This window comes from Malus domestica, chromosome 09, assembly GCF_042453785.1.
Source record: "Malus domestica chromosome 09, GDT2T_hap1".
NCBI classification, from domain to species: Eukaryota; Viridiplantae; Streptophyta; class Magnoliopsida; order Rosales; family Rosaceae; genus Malus; species Malus domestica.
This window is the reverse complement of record NC_091669.1, coordinates 4,204,311-4,228,869: the sequence shown is the minus strand read 5'-3', so window position 1 is coordinate 4,228,869 and position 24,559 is coordinate 4,204,311. Positions and strand designations below refer to the sequence as shown.

At 38.2% G+C, this 24,559-nt stretch overlaps 1 protein-coding gene and 1 long non-coding RNA gene across 2 annotated transcripts; one reads left to right on the top strand and one right to left on the bottom strand.

The window, feature by feature from the left end:
* The first annotated feature begins 14,053 nt into the window (after positions 1-14,053).
* Positions 14,054-15,304, top strand: LOC139188219 (uncharacterized). The gene is made up of 2 exons (XR_011571511.1): positions 14,054-14,237; positions 15,083-15,304. It is a non-coding gene; the product is annotated as an uncharacterized lncRNA (long non-coding RNA).
* A 6,653-nt stretch (positions 15,305-21,957) lies between these two features.
* On the bottom strand, positions 21,958-24,056 carry LOC114826828 (uncharacterized). Its single transcript, XM_070805190.1, has 5 exons — positions 23,826-24,056; positions 23,593-23,703; positions 23,153-23,446; positions 22,853-22,942; positions 21,958-22,753 (listed from the first exon to the last, which is right to left on the bottom strand). Exons 4-5 carry the CDS (start codon positions 22,862-22,864, stop codon positions 22,223-22,225), a joined length of 543 nt encoding a protein of 180 aa, XP_070661291.1. The 5' UTR covers positions 22,865-22,942; positions 23,153-23,446; positions 23,593-23,703; positions 23,826-24,056; the 3' UTR covers positions 21,958-22,222.
* Positions 24,057-24,559: the final 503 nt, after the last annotated feature.

Genomic DNA, 24,559 nt, shown 5'->3' with positions numbered 1-24,559 from the left:
CTTTGAATTATCTTGAACCAAAACTAGTTAGGAAGCAAAAGTAACTAACCTTGTTAAGTGCACCCATAATCCATTTATCTTCTTGAAGGGATTTAACCACTTTATTAAGTGCATCCACAAGTTCGAATTTTATAATTGCAATATAGATATTTGACAAGTGAATACTTTGATTTCACATAAACAATACGCATTAAAATAAACAAATCATAAACCCTAGAATCGAAAATCCTAATTATATTTACAAACACAGCACTCACAAGTCACAAATTAAATTATAGAAAAAGAAGCAGAAGAGAAGATAAGCATTTATCGGGTAACTGACCTCTGTAAGTGGAGTGGGAAAGAGCCGATTCGCAGGCGCAGACTTGCTACCAGTATGCTGTGCGTTAAATTTCCAAAAAAAAGTTGAATTGTTGCTGAAGTTTCACCCCACCTAAGACACTTTGTATGCCAAGTTTCAAGACAATTATATGATTTTATATTTAAATATTTTATTAAATTCAAACTCTAAAATATATATATATATATATATATATATATATATATATATATATTATACACACATATTTAAAGAGAAATATTTTAGGCCCCCCCCAAAGCGCTGCATGGCAAGTTCCAAAAAAATATTTATAATTTCATATTTAAATATTTTACTCAAACTACAAAATTATATATATAAATATATATATATATATATATATAGAAACTTATGATTATCTTTCCAAAATTCTCATTCTACATTCCAAACTTTCTATATTTGGAAAGAAAAATACACTTGTGAAGAGTGTAGGATGAGATTTTTGGAGTGTCAATAACACTTCCCTATATATAAAAATAAATAAAAATATTTGGGGGCCCTAGGCGAGCGCCTACTCGGGCTACCCTCAGGGCCGGCCCCGTCTCCACCTTCCTGCTCCACAAATATATGCAGCATCATGTTAAACAAATGTGTACCCTAACTAACCATATCAACTATATCTCCATGTTCTGTAACAAAAGAACATTTCCATGATCCTACACGTTTATCTTCCTCATCAAATAATTCGTAGCGCATTTCAGCGAATTCCATATAACCCTCTGTCAGGATCCTCACCTTCTACTAAATAGAATCCAATCAGGTGGAGGAAACACAAGTGGAGGCAACCTAAACCATTTTAAAATTTTGTAGGAGAAATAGAGTGATTCCTCCACCTGGGTTTAGGTTGCCTCACTCTATTTCTCCTACAAAATTTTAAAATGGTTTAGGTTGCCTCCACCTGGGTTGCCTCCACCTGTGTTTCCTCCACCTGATTGGATTCTATTTAGTATAAGGTGAGGATCCGGACAGAGGGTTATATGGAATTAGCTGAAATGCGCTTCAAATTATTTGATGAGGAAGATAAACGTGTAGGATCATGGAAATGTTCTTTTGTTACAGAACATGGAGATATAGTTGATATGGTTAGTTGGGGTACACATATGTTTAACATGATGTTGCATATATTTGAACATGGAGATATAGTTGATATGGTTAGTTGGGGTACACTTATGTTTAACATGATGTTGCATATATTCACTGTTCTAAAAATCCCCGCCTAGCGCCGCCTAGGCGCTAGGCCCCAGCCCACCACCTAGACCGCCTAGGCACCCGCCTAGCCCGCCTAGACACCCGCCTAGACCCGCCTAGGTTGCAACTCACTTAGACAGAAAATACATAACTTTCATTTTGCATTTTGTTTTTTTCCAATAAATTGTAAGAGACTTGTTGCATACTTGAATGAACAAACATTATATCCTTATTTCACATGTTTTCATTATGTTTCAATACTTCATGATATATATGCATTCTATTTTGTAGTTTATGATGAAATTATATATATTTCAAGTAGAAGCAGACACTTATTTACCTAAAATATGATAGATTTACTTAAATCCGCCTAGTCCGCCTAGGCGCCCACCTAGGCGCCCGCCTAGGCCCCAGCCCGCCGCCCGACTAGCGCCTAGCGACTTTTAGAACCTTGTATATATTTGTGGAGCAGGAAGGTGGAGTTAATTAGACGGTTAATTAATTAAAATGTTGAAATAAGTAGAAAAATAAGTAAATGTTGAAATAAGTAAAAAAGAAGGGACAGTTAATTAATTAATTAAAGGTTGTTGAAATCATTAGATAATTAATTAACAGCAAACTGGTTTGTTACTTAATTAACTCTCATTACACTAATTAGTCAAGAAGAGGTCTAAGGCAAGGAAATATGTTACCGGTCCGTACGATCGTTGTTTTGGAGCAAAACCTCAACTGCAGTCTGCATCGCTGACTTCTCTGATTCGTCGAACTCTTCCAACGGCGTCGCTCTGATCTCTCCGCCGAGCAAAGCCGACGCGAAGTCCGTAAGAAAGCATTTCTTGAGCAAGACCGCCGTTTGCGGTGCCGATTTACTGGACTCGTCCACCAACGGCGTCGCTCCCTCTTCACGGAGGAGGATGAGCTTCGAGGCCGCCATGAATTGCTTGGCGTGATTCAGTCATTCAGGCTTAGTATCTTGAAAAGCCGACTCCAAAGGCGTCTGTCCGAGCTCTCCGTCGAGAAATGCCAACGCGCGGTCCGGCGATTCGACATTGTAGTAGAGTAGATGAGCTTCGAGGTCTCCGCGGATCGCTTGGCGTAAGTCACGCATTCAGGCTTCTTGTGATGGAAAACGAACTCCAAAGGCGTCTTTCCGAGCTCATAGAGAACTTTGCTGGAATCAAACATTGTCATCTGAGAGAAGTTAAGTTCAAGGATTTCAATATACGCCATGTGAGATCGAGCTTGCCATTTGTATCCTGAGAAATGCAATAATGCTCGAGAAAATGGTAATCGATCCCTACGGAAAATACTATGATGGTGCTGGAGTGTGGGTGGAGGCCTTGTATTATGAATCAAATTCACTTTGGAAAGAAAAAGGCAGGGCACTACTCCATGAAAAGCTAAAGGAAGTAATGACCTACGCTCAAATTATCATTCTGTAAGATGATAGTTCAAGACTGCCGATTTGTTTGTAAATTTTAGTGTAAATTACTTTACTAAAATAATTGTTATTAGAGTATGCTAAATGAACGTGTGATGATGACACGATTTCATATTAATGCTAAACAGCGAGATAATTTTTCTTGATTTAGGATACTTGTCGGTTTTTCCATGAGATAAAAAATCATGGTCTTCTTCATGCTTTTAATCGAAGTTCTGTCCGATCACTGCCAAGCGAAGAATCATCGAGGAATTGACACTAAACAAAGAGAAGAGGGTCGAGGAGCATTTCATTTTAGCAACAAAACTTTACAACAAAGCATCGAGAATCGACATTGACAAGCCTTGTACTTGGGTTAATATTTGGGAAAGGTGTGGATGCCATGCCAGCCACAGAGCCTCGTAACGTTATTATTGTACCTGACTGAAGGTTTTATTGCTACGTACCTACTTAGAGCCTGTGATCATTCATAAATGATAAATGAACTTCCCAAAGGCAATGGCTTTCTGTTGGATTTTGCATTTAGGGTGTGCTGAGACTCGCTTAGTAGTTGATCGATAGTTTGTCATCCTCGAAACTGTTTGATTTGGAATCATAGAGCCTGTAATATCTGGTTTTGTGTTCTTGTTCTTGTCGCGGTCGTGAAGTAACGAAACTCTTTGTGTTGCAGTTTCATGTTTTGAGACTTGCCAGTTTAATTCTATGTGTTTATCATTCTCTATGAGCTAGTTAGGCCCAGCCCAGACTCAGTGTTACCCCACTTTGTTTCTCACTTTCCCTGCCCTGCCGTCTCTGACTGTCTCCTTTTCCGAGTTTTCTCCCAATTCCAAAATGCTGCAAGTGCTTAAAATTTGAATTATTAATTCATAATTTAATATAAAATTTTGCAAGTGATATAGAATTATATGATAATTGATGTATAATTGTTGTTGTTGATGAATTGAATTATTTGATTTCATTTCAAAGTTCAAGGTCCAACTTTTTTCCTGCATCCTGTTAGGAATTTGGATGCCGATTTCCGTTTTGTTAGACTATGTATTAGTGATTTTGTAATATATATAATAGATGTTAGGGTTTTTATAATAATATGTGTTGGAATGATAATTTTGATAGGAAATTTTTGTTATATCATGTGTAGGCAATTTTACATCCTTGGTTTTCAATTTTACAAATTGGAAAGACAAATGGTGTTGGATTTTGAAGTTTATTCTGCCATATTATACTGGTGTTATTCTGATCATATATGAAGACTTCTTGACTGATAAATGTGGATGGGTTTATTGGTATCTTGTGCGAAAATTTGTGACAAAAGATTGTTATGCATTGGAACTGTTTGAGAAAATGTCTGAGAGAGGGAGTGAAGACCATATGGAAATATCTCATCGGAGAGACCTCTACAATTTCGAGAACACTAATTGTATCTGGAATTCCTGTAGCTGCACAATTATTGTTGAGCTTTTAGTAAGAACCTATAAAATCGATGGCTGCCATTGAGTCCATTGCTTTTTTTTTTTTTTTTTTTTTGAAGAAGAAGAAGAAGAAAGGATTCATTACCAAGGCACAAAGGCCAGCCAAGAACAAAGAAAGCCGAAGACGGCTAATGGAACTGGGAAACCGACAGACCCCAACAGAACAAGATTACTTTATTGCTTTACTATGGTGGAAGAATTGATTACGGAAAACAATATCGTGAAAGGTGTTGGCATATAGTGAATGGTGAAGGGCTGCTGGGCAAATGGGAAGTTGTGGGTCAATTTATTGTGTATTTTTTATGGATCAATTTATTTTTATTACTTTCAATTTTGGTTTTTGTTTAGTTGCTTTGATTATGTTAATAAATATCAAATTTGGTATACTTTTTGGGTTAAACTTTTGAGGAGGTTGTTTAGTTTGTTTGTCAATGTGATTGACATGAAACATTAATTACTTGTCTTTGTGGATTTGTAGATGGATACCGGTGAAGATTTCGAAAGTGTTTTTATGGAAATGTTGCATAGGGTGATTTGTGTTGGCCACTCTTTGCTTTGTGTTGGCCAATCCTTACAAGTTCAAGAGTGAATTGATGAACACCTTTATTTTATATGATTGGATGAATATCTGATTGGATTGGTATATGTTTAATGTGTGTTTAATGTGTTATGTGATTGGTTTTTTTATCTTGCAGCTGCTACACCAAAACAAATTAGAGAGTTAATGAAGGTTGATGGGCTTACTAATGATGAAGGCAAAAGCCATTTGCAGGTTTGTATATGTGGTTATCCATCTGTTTTGGATCATAATTTGGTTGATGTGAATAAAATTTTACACGTACATGACAAAAATTGGAAGCCATTTTGTATGCTATTAGTGATGAATTTTTTACACATACGTGTGATTATCCTCGTTAAATAATTTTTTTTAAACATATGTTTCCGTATTAAAAATGGCACATTTTGAGCTTTGGCACTGGGCACCAAAAAACTCAGGACCAGCTAGTATCGCAAGATAAAAAGGCATATCAGAAACAAGTTGGAGGAAACCCTAATAAAGAAAATATGTGAACTCATATGAATGATCTTGCAAACTTGTTGCAAATCTCAATAAAAAAAATCAAATTTCATATGCTAGCTAGCTCTTAATTTGTAGTTTTAATTCATGGGAGGGGTTTTTGGTGTAACTGGCTTTGAAATCAATATTGAGATGACATGTGAAATGCCCCGCGGGGGGGGGGGGGGGGGGGGGGTGGGGAGCGGTTCGTCTTCCTCCTCCGCCACCGCATCATCATGTTTAGCTTGGAAGAGTCAACTGCAAGAGCTTTTGGAGACTATCATCTCCAATCTGCCATTGAAGAACCTTCAGAATTAAGCATGCAAAACCGGCTTGGAGAAGAACAAGAGCGTGGATTATGGGTGTTCAGAATGAATATAACATAAACCTAAGGAGTTACGAAGAATGACAATAACAGAAGTATGTATGAGAATTTTATAGTCAAGCTGTCAAGAGCAGTTGCCCTTACATTATTACATCCAAAGACTTGCTTTAAAACAAAAACAACAGGTGACTCTTGACTTGGTAGTTGGTTAGCCCCTAGCCAAGTTCGTGTTGGAATTTATTAGGTTTATTTATGAAATTAATTAGAGATTTGATTTGATTTTGTAGTAGGGTATTTTTGGCATTTACGCATTAGGGTTTCTTTGGTTTATTGCTCTATAAATAGAGCTTGTAATTTAGTTTGAGTATAAAGTTAGTCACAATGTAGTCTCTTAGGGTTTTGTAGCTGTTTCGGCATTCTCGTTCGTTTAATAATATTTCTATTATTTTGTAAGTCTCGTTCGTTGCGCACTCTGATATTCAACTTGGTATCAGAGCGGGTTCGATCCTTAGGGTTCAATCCGTTCTTGTTGGTATCAATTTGTTTTATCGCATTTTGTTTTTGGGTTTACTTTTGGTCTCATTTAGGCTTCGCTTCCGCTTTGCTCTGTGTCCCTTGTTCTTGGTCACTCTGTTTGGTCTCGTTTAGGCTTTCCCTTCTGCAGTTTGACTTTTCACTAGAGTTGTTATGTCGGCTGCAATCCCTTTATTTTGCAAAACTTGTTTGCTGCATCATATGGTTTTGAATATGGTTTTTTGTTTGTTTGTTCGGAAGTTGGAATTTGCACTGGCATTGGAATCTTGTACTTACACTGGTGAAATTTCGTATTGAAATTGGCATCGGAAATTGGAATCGGCATCGGCATCGGCATCGGAATTTGGAGGCTTGCATCCACATCTGCTTGTTGGCAAACTCATGTCGTGTACCGTCATGAGTTTGACGGGGGTGTTGGAATTTATTAGGTTTATTTAGGAAATTAATTAGAGATTTGATTTGATTTTGTAGTAGGGTATTTTTGGCATTTACGCATTAGGGTTTCTTTGGTTTATTGCTCTATAAATAGAGCTTGTAATTTAGTTTGAGTATCAAGTTAGTCACAATGTAGTCTCTTAGGGTTTTGTAGCCGTTTCGGCATTCTCGTTCGTTTAATAATATTTCTATTATTTTGTAAGTCTCGTTCGTTGCGCACTCTGATATTCAACTGTTCGTACGTGTTAATTACAATAAAATTGCTCAACAAGTTCGTACGTAATTAATTACATCAAAATTGTACGTACACGTAAGATGTCTCGTTCACTTGGTGCACCATTTTGATGAACGCTTCTTCCTATATAACGTAAGAGCCCGGTATCGGGGTTGTGTAAGTAGACATCCTTAGGCATACCAATAAACTCAGGATCATCCATCTGATTAAAGCTAATGTCCTTCGCACGGCCATCTTCCTGCGGCACATGTATCTCCAGTACAAAATTGAGTAGATTGGTAACCCACTCAGTAATATCAACTGCATCGCCATTTGCCGTAAAAAGAGCACGTCTCCACGATCCTACAAGTATCCCTTCATCATCATATACTTCGACATTCATTTCCCCATTTATCCAGATCCTCACCTTCTCACTAAACAGATAGGGCTCTGGCGGAGACCTACGTAAGATTTTGTAGGCGCAGTATGCTGATGCAATAGTAATGATGTTAATCCAAAACCATGTGCATGTGCTAATAGTACCCCGTTGGAATGCGCTTTCGTCTACAGCATTTACAACAGGAATCCAGCCAGGCAGCAAGATTGCGAAGAAAAATGTTAATCCTAACTTGTCCTTCTGGCTTACTCGTGCACCATGCTTAATGGGAAGCCATAAATTTCTGGAACTGCAAAAATGAAATCAAAATTTATTAAGTTGATTAATTGCAACTGTGTGTGAGAGAGAACATACTAAGAGATTTAAGAAAATACACATCCACACGGAAGCACATATTACACAAGAAACAACTTTAAACGCACCTTTCAGTAACAGTGTCATCCTCTGTAACGATCGGAAGTGGATTGCAGGAGCTTGAGAAAATCTCGCGGCCTTGCGAACGAGCAGGGCATTTATGTTGATTGGCGCCTGTTATATTGCAAACCAAAAAGTATGTGAATTACTTCTTTTTTTTGGCGCCTGTTGATTGGCGCAGATTAAGATTGTGCTCCAAGACGACCGTACCGACCGGTAACGAACTTCCTTGTTTTCAAATTTTATTAGAATTACTTCTTTTTTTTTTCCAGATATTAAAATTACTTAATTAACAAGTAACAATTCAATTTGCTGTTAATTAACTGTCTAATGATTTCATTCCTTCTCACTTACGAATGAAAAGTAATATCATTAAATCGTAGTACGAAGTGATCACTTCAACTCTGTAAAGGAATTAATTATTCCTCCTTTTATACTTATTTCAACATTTTAATTAATTAACTGTCTAATTAATTTCCAAATGATGAAAAATTCTAATTCGCCTTCTGATTTCAGTGGGATGGCTCCACACGATTGGGCCGTTGATGGCTTGGTTCCTCTTGCTGTCAGTTGTAAGGTTAGTGTGATTGTTAAGTGGTTCGGAGTCTGGGCCCTTAGGCCTTTTGTTGTCTATGTTGTTCACAATTGGGCCTTTGTCCTAGTCTGTGTGGGCTTGGTGCTTGTTTCTTTGCTTTAGTTTGAAGGAAATAATTTTGCTTCCCAAACAAAACTACTTAGGATTATTAGTTCACCCATCCATAGAAACCTGTGAAGCTAATTGAAGTGTTCTCTTCTGCATAGTTCTTCTGTAGCCAAAACTACTTTGGCAACTTTACGTTTTCATGGAAGCCATTGATATCGACCTTCAACAAATTAACAGGTCCTTGTATTGGATGATCCGGAATATGTTCATTACAATGCAAAAACTATTGACCTGACAAGCTCGCAAGATAAACGTTTCATGTTGCTTAAAAAGACCAATGTTAGCAACAGTAAGTGCATTTTTTTAAATGTTCCCTTTCTTTTACTCATCCGAAAGCATTACAAAATGTGTATGTACGGATATTGAAGCAACTACACCAATTATTGTACATTTCACATACTTTTTGGTTTGCAATACAACAGGTGCCAATCAATATAAATGCCTTGCTCGTTCGCAAGGCCGCGAGATTTTCTCAAGCTCCTGCAATGCACTTCCGATTGTTACAGATGATATCGCCGTTACTAAAAGGTGCATTTCAAGTTGTTTCTTGTGTAATATGTTCTTCCGTGCGGATGTGTATTTTCTTAAACCTCTTAGTATGTTCTCTCTCACACACAATCGCAGTTAATCAACTTAATAAATTTTGATTTCATTCTTGTTCCAGAATTTTAGGGCTTCCCATTAAGCATGGTGCACGAGTGAGCCAGAAGGACAAGTTTGGATTAACATTTTTCTTCGTAATCTTGCTGCTTGGCTGGATTCCTGGTGTAAATGCTGCAGACGAAAACGCACTGCTACAAGGTTGCACATGCACATGGATTTGTATTATCATCATTACTATTGCATTAGTCTACTTCGCCTACAAAATCTACAGTCTGCCACCGCCAGAGCCCTATCTGTTTAGTGAGAAGGTGAGGATCTGGATAAATGGTGAACTGAATGTCGAAGTATATGATGATGAAGGGATACTCGTAGGATCGTGGAGATGTGCTCTTTTTACGGCAAATGGCAATGCAGTTGATATTACCGAGTGGGTTACCAATCTACTCAATTTTGTATTGGAGATACATGTGCCGCAGGAAGATGGCCGTGTGAAGGAGATTAGCTTTAATCAGATGGATGATCCTGAGTTTATTGGTATGCCTAAGGATGTCTACTTACACAACCTCGATACCGGGCTCTTACGTTATATAGGAAGAAGCGTCCCTCAAAATGATGCACCAAGTGATCGAGACATCTTACGTGCACATACAAACGTGTACAATAACTTGTTGAGCAATTTTAATATATTCATGATCATTCTAATGCGCGTCTTGTTCTAATGCGCATCTTTGGATGTAATCATGTAAGGGCAACTGCTCTTAACAGTTTGACTATAAAATTCTCATGCATACATTTGTTATTGTCATTCTCCGCAACTCCTTTTGTTTATATTACAGAAAGGCGAAACTAGTTATTGTAAAACTATATTAGTTCGATCATATAAAACACAAGAACTAGAACCACACCTCGATTCCCCTGCCATTGAGAGAACTTCGTGATCATAAGGAGCCAACTCTGACATGGTACCAGTCAGGATCATAAGGAGCCAACTCCGTGAATCTTGCGGTCTTAACGATGTCAGTCCATGGAGGAAGCTCAACCTGCTCACAAACATCAAAAGAACAAGCAAATCGCAAAGAATTACAGAAAATCACAGATAAGTACACACTCGAAATAATCAAATCACAGAAAATTACACCTCCAAAAAGTTTGAAAATCCTTAATGAACTTAACTGAACCAAAATTCTACAACTGTACACAAAATGAACAGAGTAGCTTCCTAAAGAACACTGAGATACACTGAGAATTCGAACGCCAAAGCGGTGACTCCTGTGAAAAACCAACATGGGTCTCGATCCAAGAAGCACGACAACTCGAGATACACTGAGAATTCGAACCCCAATGTTTCCCCTGCACCGAAACCCACCGCTTCACCTGCGTCGAAATCGGCAGCGAAGTCCCACAAATCGGAGTCCAAGAACGCAAACCCGGTTGTTCGTTCGCCAGGGAACAAGATCCGGGAGAGGAAGCTCGTCGTCGCGAAGAAGAAATCGAAGAAGGAGAACCCGAATGTCGCCTGCAAGTGCAAAGAGAAGGGAAATTCGAAGATGTGCCTCTGCGTTGCGTATGAAAATCTGCAGGCGTCGCAGGAAGAGTTCTTTAAGAAGCGAAACGACGACGATGTCGAATCCGAGAGTTTGAAGGAGAGCGACAGAGCTGAGCGTGAACTAGAGGAAGCAATCGAGGAGGGTTTGAGGATTCAGGACCTTCATATTGAAGATGGGTCGGGTGATTTGGACCCGGATAGTGAATTGGGTTGTTCGACAATCAAGAGAAGAAGGGACAAGTTGTTGGAAGAGGCGAGGAAGAGTGTGCCAGAGCGTGGGAAGGTGATGCATTTGGTTCAGGCATTTGAGAAGCTGTTTTCGATTCCGAGCTCGAAGGATTCGGATGAGCAGAATGGGGAGGAGGAGGAGGCGGCGGAAGAGATTGGGAAGAAGGCGGAGAAGTGGACATTGCCTGGATTGCAGCCTCCTCCGAAGACGCCGGAAACACAGGTTTCATCGTCATCGTTTTTCCCGTCTGATTTGTGCTTGACGTTGGAGAATCTCGGTCTGGATCCGCGGCCTTCAGTCTCTTCTTCTTGGGATGGAAGTCTGGGAAGGTTAGCAATTATACTTACTATTTAATAAAGTAAAACCAACTTAAAATCCATAAACCATTAGAAAACTCATTTTCTGTTATAAATAGGCAAAATTTAGAGAGATAACCTTCATTAAAAACATGAGCGAAGCAGTTGCAAAATATTATATCAACCCAAGCTGTTGCAGAGGAAGTAATATATATTATTGCTATTAGTTGTTTTTCTCTTCCAAGTCTCATTTGATCAAATGTAGTGCTCTATTTATAGAGCAACCTCATAGGAAACAAACAAATGACACTATTAAACTTGTGAAAGAGTTACTATAGACATGTGGGCAAACATACCCACTATTTTACAACACTCCCCTTTGGATGCCCACATATCAACATTAGTTGCCTCGTTAAAACCTTGCTTGGAAAAACTCAGTGGGAAAAAAAAAATCATAGCGAAGGAAAAAGAGTACAACTTTACCCGGATTGTTAATATGGCGTTAAGAAAGCTTATGTTGCCTCGTTAAAACCTTGATAGGAAAAATCCTAATTGAAGGAAAAAGAGTACAACATGCATGTATCATGGATGCTCTCCCTGAATTGTATCTCCCCCTGATTCCGCATTCTTCAAATTTGTAAGTCGACGTAATCCGATTCCCTACACTAACTTCTGAAATGTACACTTTGGTAGAGATTTGGTGAACAAGTCTGCCAGATTTTCATTGGAACGGATTTGTCTGACTTCAATAACTTTAGCCTTCTGAAGATCATGTGCATTGAAAAATCTTGGAGATATGTGTTTAGTCTTATCGCCTTTGATGAATCCTTCCTTCATCTGGGCGACACAGGCTGCATTATCTTCATGGATGACAGTTGGAGTGTCTGTCTTTGAAGGTAGACCACATGAATTCCGGATGTAATGGATCATTGATCTTAACCAAGAACATTTACGACTTGTTTCATGAGTACTAAGTTTCCAACTCCAAAACTGCAAAGTACTAGACTGTCCGCACTTTATGAATTTTCCAACCATAAAGCTCGATTCGCTTGTAGTTTAGTTAATTAAGAGGCGTTTGAAGTTTTGAATTCGATTCTCACCTGAGCTCTGACTTTTAGAGAGAGAGAGGAAGGTGGGAAGGTTTGGATTTGCTCTGAAAAATAGTGTAAAGAATAAATGGAGGATTATTGGATCCAAAAAATTGTATAAAATGATAAATTTGTTAGGCTGAAGACGAAAGAAAGGTGTTTTGATTGAGCAAATGTTTAACAACGTCCAAGAGACCTCTTCATTTCCAAGCAAAAACAAAGACTTCTTCCCAGGGCCGGTCTACAGATTTTTGTGGCCCCGACACCACAAAATGTGCCCTCATTTTATATAAGAAAATTATTTGTTTTCATACCTAAGACATCGATAAAATTATACTTAGAAAAACACTTCAAACTTAATAATTTAGAAACGCGGAAAAACTAATTTATTTTGTATCGTGAAAAGGAAACAAAAAAACTCCAGGTTTACAAGTATATAAATATGAGTTTTGTTTTTCATCTGAACTTTTAAAGTGTTTTTGTATGAATCGTGAGTTTTTTTTCTTATTTACTAACCTTGTCAATATGGGACTAAAAAAATAATGATTTTTTTTTAGTCTTTAATTGATATGTATAAGTAATAAATGGGTAGTAAATTAAACTTTTTTATAACACGTCATATGATTTGCAAATTTGGTTAACGCATTACTCTTTGTTGAATATTAGACTTGAATTGGAACAAATGTTTTAAAAATAACAACCCACATAGCTACTACTTACTAATTAAAAATAAATTAACAACTAAACAAAAATTCGTAAAAATTAAAAAGTAAATAAGCTCACATGGTATTTTGAACCCAAGACCTCCTTATTAATTTCAAACAACAAAACCACCAGTTATAGTTAAATTTCTTTGTCATTGAACCAAATTTTATAACTTTATACTCTTATGAGAACATATATAAATATGTCATCCTAATAATTTTGGTGCCCCCAATTATTTTGGACCCTGGACGGTCGCCCTGCTTGCACTTGGCTTGGGCCGGCCCTTCTTCTCCTCCTCTTTTCTTTTTATACTCTCTCCCAATCATTAACCAATGCTTCTTAAACTAAAATTTATGAACATATTTAGTCCAATCAATTGCGAAGAAAAAGAGTACGGAGATTTCGAATACTAGTGTGGTTTTGACTAAATGAGCTCAAGAATATTTTTATCTTAATTTATTTGGTCAGTCTTATCATAGATTAGGAGAGATTTTAGTATCTGACGAATCAAATATCTGTATGATCAAACATAAAACCGAGATTACCCAAGTTATCATTTGCATGCAATTAGTCGTACAATACGTTAAGGAAATTGGAATGAGAAGAGGATTCTCGATCTTAGGAATTCTCAAATCGTGTCCGTTCATCGTATATCCTGCAATCAGTTTTTATCATATACTATTTATATTTAATTTTAAATAAAAATTTTAAAATAATTTATGATCGCTTGATGTACGATGAACGAATACGATTTGAAGATCCTCAGAATCCTCACAAAGAAAATCTGGAGAAGATCCTCATTCAGGAAATTGGGTGAGGACAGAACAGAACCACGTTTGACAAGTCCCCAAGGGTGCATTTGGTATGCGGGACGGGACGGAACGGGACGAGGCGTTCCGTCCTGCGTTTGGTACGCCAAAAAAGGGTGGAACGCACTGTTCCACGGGACAAAATTTGGGTGTTTTTGTGTCCCGTGTCTACCCCCTGGAACGGGTTGTTCCACGCCTGTGGAACACAATATTTTACCATTTTAAGACAAATATACCCCATATCTTTTTCAAAAATTACACCGTCTAAATCATTACAAACCCTAAAACAATCTCTTCTCTCTACCTGCCGCTGTCTTCCTCATTCCTCTCCTCTGCATCTCCCCCCTTCGCAACCTTCCTCCTCATCCTCTGCATCTCCCCTTTGCAACCTTCTTTGTGAACTTCAGCTCTGCATCTCCAGTCCAGGTACGATCTGCCTCTCGGTCTCTCTTTCTTTGTATTGCTTCGATCTGCAACTGAAAAAAAAAAATTGCTTCCAGGAGGTCTGATGCGTTTTTCTTTCTGTTCATACTCTTAAATTTTTGGAACCCACCATCCTAATGTATTAGAGTTCCAATCTAGCTTTATATGCAACAGCCATCAACTCACTCAATTTGTTGGGGACACACGAACATTGATTTGGTGAAAACACGCCTCCAAAATATAAGACTTGATTTTGGGATTTCCCTTCTAATTAGTTTGCTGCAGCAATAAAATCAGAAAATTAAAAAACATGTTCATTTCTGAACAAAAAAAATCTCACAGTTAATTTGAACTCCTTGAGTTCCCAGTTTCATTCCTGGAATTGGAGCCCTTCAGCCATATTATTATTTTTGTCTAGTCGCAACTGTTCTTTTGTGCGGATTAATTACAAACAAGGGTAAGTTAGTCATTTTTATATTTTGGTTTCGTTCTCTGTCCTGTGCACCAAACGCAGAACGGAACAACTTTCTCATTCTGTCCTGCACGTACCAAACGTAACATGGGACCACTGTTCCGTCCCGTCCCGTCCCGTACCAAACGCTACCCAAAAGTACCATTTTTTGCTTGCTTCCCATTTTTTTGCAAAAAAGTAGAAAAGTAATTAGGTATCAGGTTTAAACCTTGATGAGAGAGAGAGAGACTGCAAGGAAAGGAAAGGAAGGAGAAAGGTGGACGAAGGGTATGAGTAGAATAGGCCGACACGTCAACCTTTGCTCTTTGTACACGTTGCGACTCTTTTGTCCGGATTAAAGAAAACAACTACAGTTTTTTATTTTTCTTTCTCACAGATTCCGGCGGCTGACTTGGCAGATACATACCCGGAGAAAGGAATGCTGGTGTAATTTAAGTCAATCGTGCACTATATGTAACATTTTTAATTTTAAAATGCAGGATTAATTGTCTGTTTGACTATGAAACCGTCATGGAGTACTATCCACATGTCCATATATGGGTATATGATGAGCCTTATGTTTTATAGTATAGAATTTCTGTCTCTTGATCTTTTTCAATTCACCCGATCCTACCGTCGATAATTATAAAGGTGTGAGAAACAAAAAGAGATGTGTAGATATCACACCCCTTTAGTTAACAAAATACATTAGAATACAAGTTGATATCCACCATTTACATGACGGTGTTACGATCACAACGAAAAATCTCTCTTTTCAATTGGGCATGTGTTGTGAGGTCAGTCTGTATTGAGGACAAACACTTGCCCAACTCTCCTTTCCAGCATGTTACGAAGGTTGGTTCTTGTATTTCATACACTAGGACCTGCTAAATACCAATTTCATCCCTCAAAGAATGCAGATTTTGTTGAGTTGGGTAAGGGTTGAATTGGAAATGTAATGGGATTAACTTTGCCAAACTTTCCTTCCATCATATAAAAGTTTGGTTTGTACATATATTTCAGTTACATATCAATTTTGAGCCCTAAAAAATGCAGCCCTGCTGCTTTAATAATCCAGCTGACTTTCCAGGGCCTGAAACACAAAAGACATGAAACTAAAGTTACTAGCAGGCCAGCAGCAAATTAATCAAGGTAAAAAATGCTAGAGGATAGATGTCATTACCACTTTGGAGGATAACGAGTTGGCAAGTTTCTGTTTTTATTTCCTCCGAAGACATGACGCACCAAATCTACTTCTCGCCTTGTCAGTGAGATCAACGGTTTAAGAAGGAGGATGGGAGAGTGCATTGTTGGAACCTTATTGGACTCTAAACTTATCTCATTCGGGTTTTGTGTTTAGTGAAAACTGAGAACAGTTAGAGTTAATAGGTAAATAAACTTCTTTCCTTTAAAGTAGGACATTAAGGGTTAAACGTGTTGGTGAGTGGATATCCCACGTTGGAATGTAAATGAGCGTGCAGTTTTGCCAAGCAGTTTCTGTGATAGGTGGAAACGGTTGTGGTTACACGTTTATAAAAGGATAAGTCCCTGCTCAAGAGGAACACGTTCATATATCAGAAAATCTAGCCCTATTCTAGAAAGAACATCAGGTCCTCCTTGAGTAGAAGATTTCCTTTTCTTCCCTGCGATCAATGGCTTCACAAGGTCAGAACTACAATCACAGTATTTGATGCATGTTCGTAATCTATGTTTGCGGCTATATTAAAACTCCAACATTTGGTATCAGAGCGTATAATAGCTCTTCATAGATTCTTTTATGCGTATAAGGAAGTTTGCTTAATTGATTTATTAGTCTTTTCGCGTTTTCCTGATGATTTGGTTTCTTGAGTATCACAAGTACAGGAATGGATCTTGCGCTAAGATGATTTAAGTTCCAACCTTAACATCATTGAAGGATACATGCTGATAAAACCATTTAAAACAAATGTTTGTAAAGCTTTACCAAAGTGAAGTTTTTTTTTTTTTTTAAGAAATTTTGTTTATAAGGACGGTGGCATGGTTGTGTTTTTATAAGTCATGACATGATAACGTACTACTCCAAAGAGAAGAGGGTTAACTGGTTGGATTTGTGAATCAGTACATAGGTTTTTAATGAATGTTTGAGCCAACTATTTTCTTATCCAAAGATTTGAAATATGTGTTGTAACTTAAGTATTTGTTAAAAGGGCTATGTAATCAGGATGCATATGGTTTTATGTGTATAAAAAAAAAAAAAAAACTGCAGCAATGTATCTTGCCCAAAGGTGTTGCATATACTGTGATAGTTGTAACATTGTCTACAATGTTGTTTAACTTTTATTTGGTTTGACAGTGAATGCGAATGCACTGAGCTTTTCCTCCATTGAACCACTTAACGGAGGGAATTTCAAAAAGTGGAGACAGGATGTAGAGATCGTGCTTGGCTTGATGGACTATGACCTTGCACTGAGGGAGGATGAACCACCTGCTGTGACAGCGAACAGCACTACAGAGCAAAGATTGAAGTCTGAGAAATGGGAGAAGTCAAACCGAATGGCTCTCATGGTCATGAAAAGGTCCATCAGTGAGGCTGTGAGAGGTGGCATACCATCATGTGACAAAGCTAAAGCTTTTCTTGAAGCTGTTGGAGCAAAATTCAAGATGTCCGAGAAAGGAGAGATGGCGAACCTGATGACCACACTGACTTCTCAGAAGTTCGATGGCAAAACGAGTGTCCGGGAGCATATACTGAAAATGGTGGAGGCTGCCGCCAAGCTCAAGGATCTGGAGGTACCAATTGATGATTCCTTTGTTGTTCACATGGCTCTCTCATCCCTTCCTGAGTCATTTGAACAGCTTAAGGTGTCATACAATACTCAAAAGGAGAAATGGAGTCTGGATGAGATGATTTCTATCTGTGCACAAGAGGAGAGCAGGCTGAATCGTGCAAAAGGTGCAGTGGTGAACCTTGTTGACTATAATGCAAGTAAGAATCCTATGGTAAATGCTGGTAAGCAGACTAAGCCTTTTAATTCCTCCACTACTACTGCCAATGTTGCTTCTTCCTCTAGAGGACCTCAAAACTTTAGGCCAAATTTGGAGAATGTGAAATGCTATTTTTGCAAACAATATGGACACTTGAAAAGGGACTGCGAGAAACGTAAAAAATGGGCAGTGAAGAAAGGAAAAGGTACAAATATTTTCAATGTTTTTGTTTGTTTTCAAACTTTACTTGTTGAAGCCCCTCCAAATACTTGGTGGTTTGACACTGGTTGTTCGGTGCATATTACCAATTCCTTGCAGGGATTTTCAAGAAAAATGTCAACAAGTAATGAAGTCTTTGAAGTGCATGTGGGCAATGGGAATAAAGTGGCTGTGGAAGCAATAGGCAACCTCAAGCTCAAGTTGTCGTCAAGCTTTATTTTAGAACTTTCAAATGTACTTTATGTTCCTACTTTAACTAGGTCTTTAATTTCTGCTTCAAGACTTGTAAAAGACGGTTTTGCTTTCGTTGGTGATGATGAAAGCATAAGGATCTTTATGAAAAATAATTTGAGTCAATTGCTGGGCGTTTGCTTTTTAGACAATGATTTATGGAAATTAGATTGTGTTGTCATGAATGATTTGAGTTGTTACACTCTAGACTCTTCTGTTCGAATGAAAAGGCCCTTATCAAATGATCTTTCTTCCATGCTTTGGCATAGAAGGTTAGGTCATATTTCAAAGAAAAGACTGCAGCGTTTGGTGCATGAAAATATTTTGCCAGCCTTGGATTTTAATGACTTGCATGAGTGTGTGGATTGTTACAAAGGCAAGTTAACTAAAACCAAGAAAAAGGACGCAACAAGAAGTAAAAAACTGTTAGAAATAATTCATTCGGATGTTTGTGGTCCTTTTCCAGTTAAAACAATCTGTGGAAATATTTATTTTGTGACTTTCATTGATGATTTTTCAAGGTATGGAAGTGTCTTTCTAATTTCAGAAAAATCACAAGTCCCAAATTGTTTTAAAATTTTTAAAACAGAAGTAGAGAACCAATTAAACACTACAATTAAGGTTTTGAGATCGGATAGAGGAGGAGAATACTTTGGCAGGTTCACCGAGGCTGGGCAACAAAAGGGACCGCTGGCTATGTATCTAGAAGAGTGTGGCATCCAAGCTCAGTACACCACACCTGGGACGCCTGATCAAAACGGTGTGGCGGAGAGGAGGAATAGGACATTGATAGAGATGACAAGAAGCATGATGAGCAGGTCAGTTCTACCTCAGTTTCTTTGGGGAGAAGCATTAAAGATGGCAAACTATATAGTGAATCGTGTCCCTAGCAAATCAGTGAGTAAGACACCCTTTGAACTTTGGACTTCGAGGAAACCTAGCATCAATCATCTACATGTTTGGGGTTGTAGGGCAGAAGCAAGAATGTATAATCCACATGAAAAGAAACTTGATTCAAGAACAGTGAGTTGTCACTTTATTGGCTTTCCTGAGAGGTCTAAAGGATACAAGTTTTATGCTTCACACTTGCAGACTAGGGTTTTTGAGACTAACAATGCAAAGTTCATCGAGGAAGAAGTAAATGGTGATGAAAATGCAAGCAGTTTTGTTTTTCAGGATCTTGGGAATCCCACTGATGTGTCGAGCAATAATGATGAAGGGAGTCAAAGCCTTGGAGAAACTATAGTTTTTGAAACTAGTTTCTCGCAGCCATCACGTGAAAATAATGCTGCAGAGGGTTATCAAATAGATGAACCACAACAAGATGGACCAATAGTTGAACCTAATGCTAATGAGTTACTAATTGCCTTGGAAGCACCAAGAAGAGCCTCACAAAGAATTCGCAGATCGGCTATTCCAGAAGATTATATCACTTACTTTTGTGAAGTTGAGCATGATGAAGGTATAATGACTGATCCAGCAACTTTCATGCATGCAATTAAAAGTGAAAACTCTTTATCATGGCAGCGAGCAATGGAAGAGGAGATAAGGTCTATGCATTCTAATCAGGTGTGGACCCTCGTAGAGAAGACAGAATCTATGATACCCATTGGATGCAAATGGGTGTACAAAACTAAGAGAGATTCGAAAGGGAAGGTTGAAAGGTTCAAAGCGAGATTGGTGGCTAAAGGCTTCACTCAAAGGGAAGGGGTAGACTATAATGAAACATTTTCTCCCGTGTCGTCCAAGGATTCCTTGCGGATAATCTTAGCACTCGTGGCACACTTTGACTTGGAACTACACCAAATGGACGTCAAAACGGCATTTCTAAATGGTGACTTGGAAGAGGAAATTTATATGAACCAACCTCCTGGTTTCATTGAAGAGGGCAAAGAACATCTAGTTTGCAGATTGAGCAAGTCTATATATGGTCTAAAACAAGCATCAAGACAGTGGTTTATGAAATTTGATGAAAAGGTAACTCATATTGGCTTCACTGAGAATAAGGTTGATGATTGCATTTATTTCAAAAGCATTGGTTCCAAGTTCATTTTCCTTATACTTTATGTTGATGATATACTTCTTGCAAGCAATGATTTGAACCTGTTGCTTGAAACCAAGTTGTTGTTGTCCAATACCTTCGATATGAAAGACTTGGGAGAGGCCTCTTTTGTTCTCGGCATAGAGATTAAAAGAGACAGGTCAAGAAACTTGCTAGGGATTTCGCAAAGGTCATACATTGAGAAAATATTAAAACGTTTCAACATGGAAGGATGTTCAGGAGGAGAAGTCCCAATGAGCAAAGGTGACAAACTGAACAAGGAGCAATGTCCCAAAAATGACTTGGAGAGGAAAACCATGTTGAACAAACCCTATGCTTCATTGGTAGGAAGCTTGATGTATGCTCAGGTTTGTACAAGACCTGACTTAGCTTACTCAATTAGTGTACTTGGGAGGTATCAATCAAATCCTGGAGAACAACATTGGGTGGCAGCTAAGAAGGTAATGAGATATTTGCAAAGAACAAAATCACACATGCTTGTGTATGGAAAGAGTGAAAACCTAGAGGTGGTAGGGTACTCTGATTCGGATTTTGCAGGCTGCACAGATGACAGAAGGTCCACAAGTGGTTATCTGTTCTTCATAGCTGGAGGAGCAATCTCGTGGAGAAGTGCAAAACAGAAGACGCTTGCGACATCGACCATGCAAGCTGAATATATTGCTGTTTTTGAAGCCAAACAGAAAGCACTGTGGATCAAGGATTTGGTCAGTCTAATGGGAATCGTGGACAGTATTTCAAGACCAATTGTTATACACTGCGATAACAAAGCTGCTGTATTCATCTCTAAGAACAACAAGCAGTCTTCTGCAAATAGACTGATGGACATCAAATATCGATCTGTCAGAGAGGATGTCAAAAGTGGTTTGGTGGTAATTGAGCATATTGACACTGGTTTGATGATAGCAGATCCCCTCACCAAACCATTACCAGTTGCAGTGTTCAAGCAGCATGTTGCAAAAATGGGGGTACTGGAGTCTTTTGATTCCGTGACTAAGTGGGAGTAAAACTTAGTCTTGTCTTATTTGCTTTGAAGTTGTTTATTGCAATAGATGAATTCTAAATTTATTTCATGTACTGCTTTTGATTTGAGCTGGTAATCATTAATGAGACTTGGCTGAAAAGCTATGATCATATAAGTGATATTTCTGCATTAAAGCTTGATTGTTTTAAAAGCTTTTCAGGTGGCTATTTGATCCTACTTTTCAGCATGCAGAAAAGTTGAAGTTGGATTATTGCTAACTAAGGCAACGTTAAGGTAATGGGAAAAATAGTGGGAGCATACAGTAAAGCTCTCTTATAGCTAACATGTTTAAGCATCATACGTGAATAATTGAATGTTATAGTGATTTCAGAGTGGCTGCACCATTTTGTGCAAACTTTTCTGAAGTTCTATGACTTGAGTCATTCATGGTGGATGTGTGAGGATGTGTTTATTTATTTATTAACTCATGTGATCACTAAGGAACTGTTGTCAGTAGAAACATTGCTCAAAACAAAGACGATGAGTTTAGGTCCAAGTGGGAGAATGTTGGAACCTTATTGGACTCTAAACTTATCTCATTCGGGTTTTGTGTTTAGTGAAAACTGAGAACAGTTAGAGTTAATAGGTAAATAAACTTCTTTCCTTTAAAGTAGGACATTAAGGGTTAAACGTGTTGGTGAGTGGATATCCCACGTTGAAATGTAAATGAGCGTGCAGTTTTGCCAAGCAGTTTCTGTGATAGGTGGAAACGGTTGTGGTTACACGTTTATAAAAGGATAAGTCCCTGCTCAAGAGGAACACGTTCATATATCAGAAAATCTAGCCCTATTCTAGAAAGAACATCAGGTCCTCCTTGAGTAGAAGATTTCCTTTTCTTCCCTGCGATCAATGGCTTCACAAGGTCAGAACTACAATCACAGTATTTGATGCATGTTCGTAATCTATGTTTGCGGCTATATTAAAACTCCAACATGCATGTCTTAATGAGAGATGCATGGCAGGATTTCTTGCATAAATAAGCAGCTGCGGTGCTTAACTCTTTCTGCTCCGGGTGATTGCATTTCACTCCAAATAGAGATTCAACTGCTCTCGGATGAATCTACTTGGCTCCAAAGTATCTCGGCGTAAGCCTTCTCCTCCTCCTTCTCTTCTGCAACATAATCATCCGCCTCAACTACTTCATCTTCGTCTGGAGTCTCTTCCATAATTTCCTCGGTTGTAGCTTCTTCTAAAAGTCTTTGTCTCTCTTGTTCAGTAAGTTCGGCTAATGCCTCCCTCATAGCCTTCCCTGTTGCTGGCCTGTCTCCTCGCCTGTATTTTGGAGCAGGCACAACGAATGGCAAAACAATATTATCCAATTTTGCGCTATTTTTGTTGGCGCTACCATCTGTGTCTGTTGGGGGAAAGGTGAAAATGATCCCAAGTTCATAGTTGCAAATACGAAGCATCTGACCCAAAGTAGAGTTGGCCTTCCCTAGTCCGTTCATGTTTAAACCAAATGGACTATTGATTGGTCGTCCCCAGGCCGCTGCACTGAAATTATGGGAACCACAATAAACCCAACCAAATGAAGATCCGTCTGTCTTTGAGTGGAAGCGTCTCCGTGCCACCTGCATATATTAGAAATGTAATGCAGATAAGATGCTACAATATTATCCATATGGCAGTGTAAGACAAGATGCCAGATGCCTCTTGCGATAAATTCATACCTTGCTGTGCATTGGATGTCCTACTCTATCGTAGGGGTGAGGAAGTGCATCATGAAGTATGTCTATAGTCCTCAGCCTTTGCCATGTTTTCTAAGGAAATAAAAAAATTGTACATTGTCAACAAATAGTAAGATGTAAGGGCTAAACCTTATCACTGAAAAAAGAAAAAATTCCTAACCTACAGTTACGGATTCACAATAACTTTTTAAACTTGAATACAAATAGTGCTAAACCAATGCAGATAATAATCCGGAAATATAAGATAAAACCGATATTGCAAGAAGCTGAAAGATCACATACCTCAGAGAAGCAAAGAATGCGTTTTGAAGGAAAGATTCCATTGCATGCATTCTTCACTCTTTTTATGGTTGGAAAAACAATTTTAATGGATGGACTTTTTGATTCTTGACTAGCACTCCAACAGCCCCACTTTTAAGAGTATAGATAACATGTCTTTGGAGTTTCTCTTTTTGTTAATGATATATATCTTCCAAATTCTAAAATAGATTAAGATTGTTCAAGATAAGATAAGATACACTCACCATAAACAAAATCAGAGTCAAGTGATTCGGGCCATTTATACTGACCTAAAACCTGATAAAGAGAAAATACTGCATAAGATACTGCAACAACAACATAAACTAGGAAGTCACTGAACAGCATCCATTGCATATAAACACTTAATCAAGGAAGTATAAACTATTCAGAAATTTGACAACTAAGAATATCAGAGCCATTACCTCCTGCAGTCGCCAGAGGCCTGTACACCTTTGAACGGCACCAATCAGAGAGCATAATGCAAAAATATGTTGAGATTCCATGATCTTTGATATATCCTCAAACTTGGGTCCCTGCAAAAAGCAGCATTATGTTTATAACAAATGCCCATTCCAAATCCAAGACTTCGTGCTACCATTTAGAGTAAGCTCCAGTTCATGACTCCACAAAGCATAAATAATGCAGAATAGAATACCTGTGACACATGCAGTATCAATTGCACTTTCTTGTTGTTTCCTCCTCCTAAAGCTGCTGCAAGAGCTTCTTTAGGACAGATATAACCAGAGAAGCTGACGAGTCCGATATCCCACAGTGGAGTGACCCATTTTGCAACATTTCTTGGCAAGAAGCCAAGTTGAACAGAGTCAGCTACAACAAACAAAGAAGTTACTCTACTTAGGTAACCGACAGCATGAAGGGTCACAACTTAACCACATTCACACATTTAGAGGATTCACGATAGACAAATAGAACAATCATTCTGCATGCAATAAAAGAGAAACAATCCCCATTCATACAATTTTATAATTATATTATGCAAACAACACCTGATACCAAAAGTACATAAAAATAAATTTATAAGTGACTGTTTTTTTAAAGCAATGTGAATTTACCTCCCTCATTGGAGTCAGGAACAAGAATATTCACTGCATTTGCTTCTGCAGGAACATTTGTGTTTCTTGTTAAAACAATTGATAAAGGTTTTGCATGTTCACATGATTTCCTCAGGAATGAAGCCAATTTCTTAAGCTTTGCACCATTTGAGTCTTTGGCATTGCAAAAGAGGTAGCTTCTTCAACAGATCCAAGGAATTTCGCACCAGATGACACACCATGATCAGCCTGACATAAAAATTAGCGACAGAATTAGAAACCTAGTTTGACCAAGCAGTCACTGAAAAAAAACATCTGAAGTCTTCCCTATTGATAC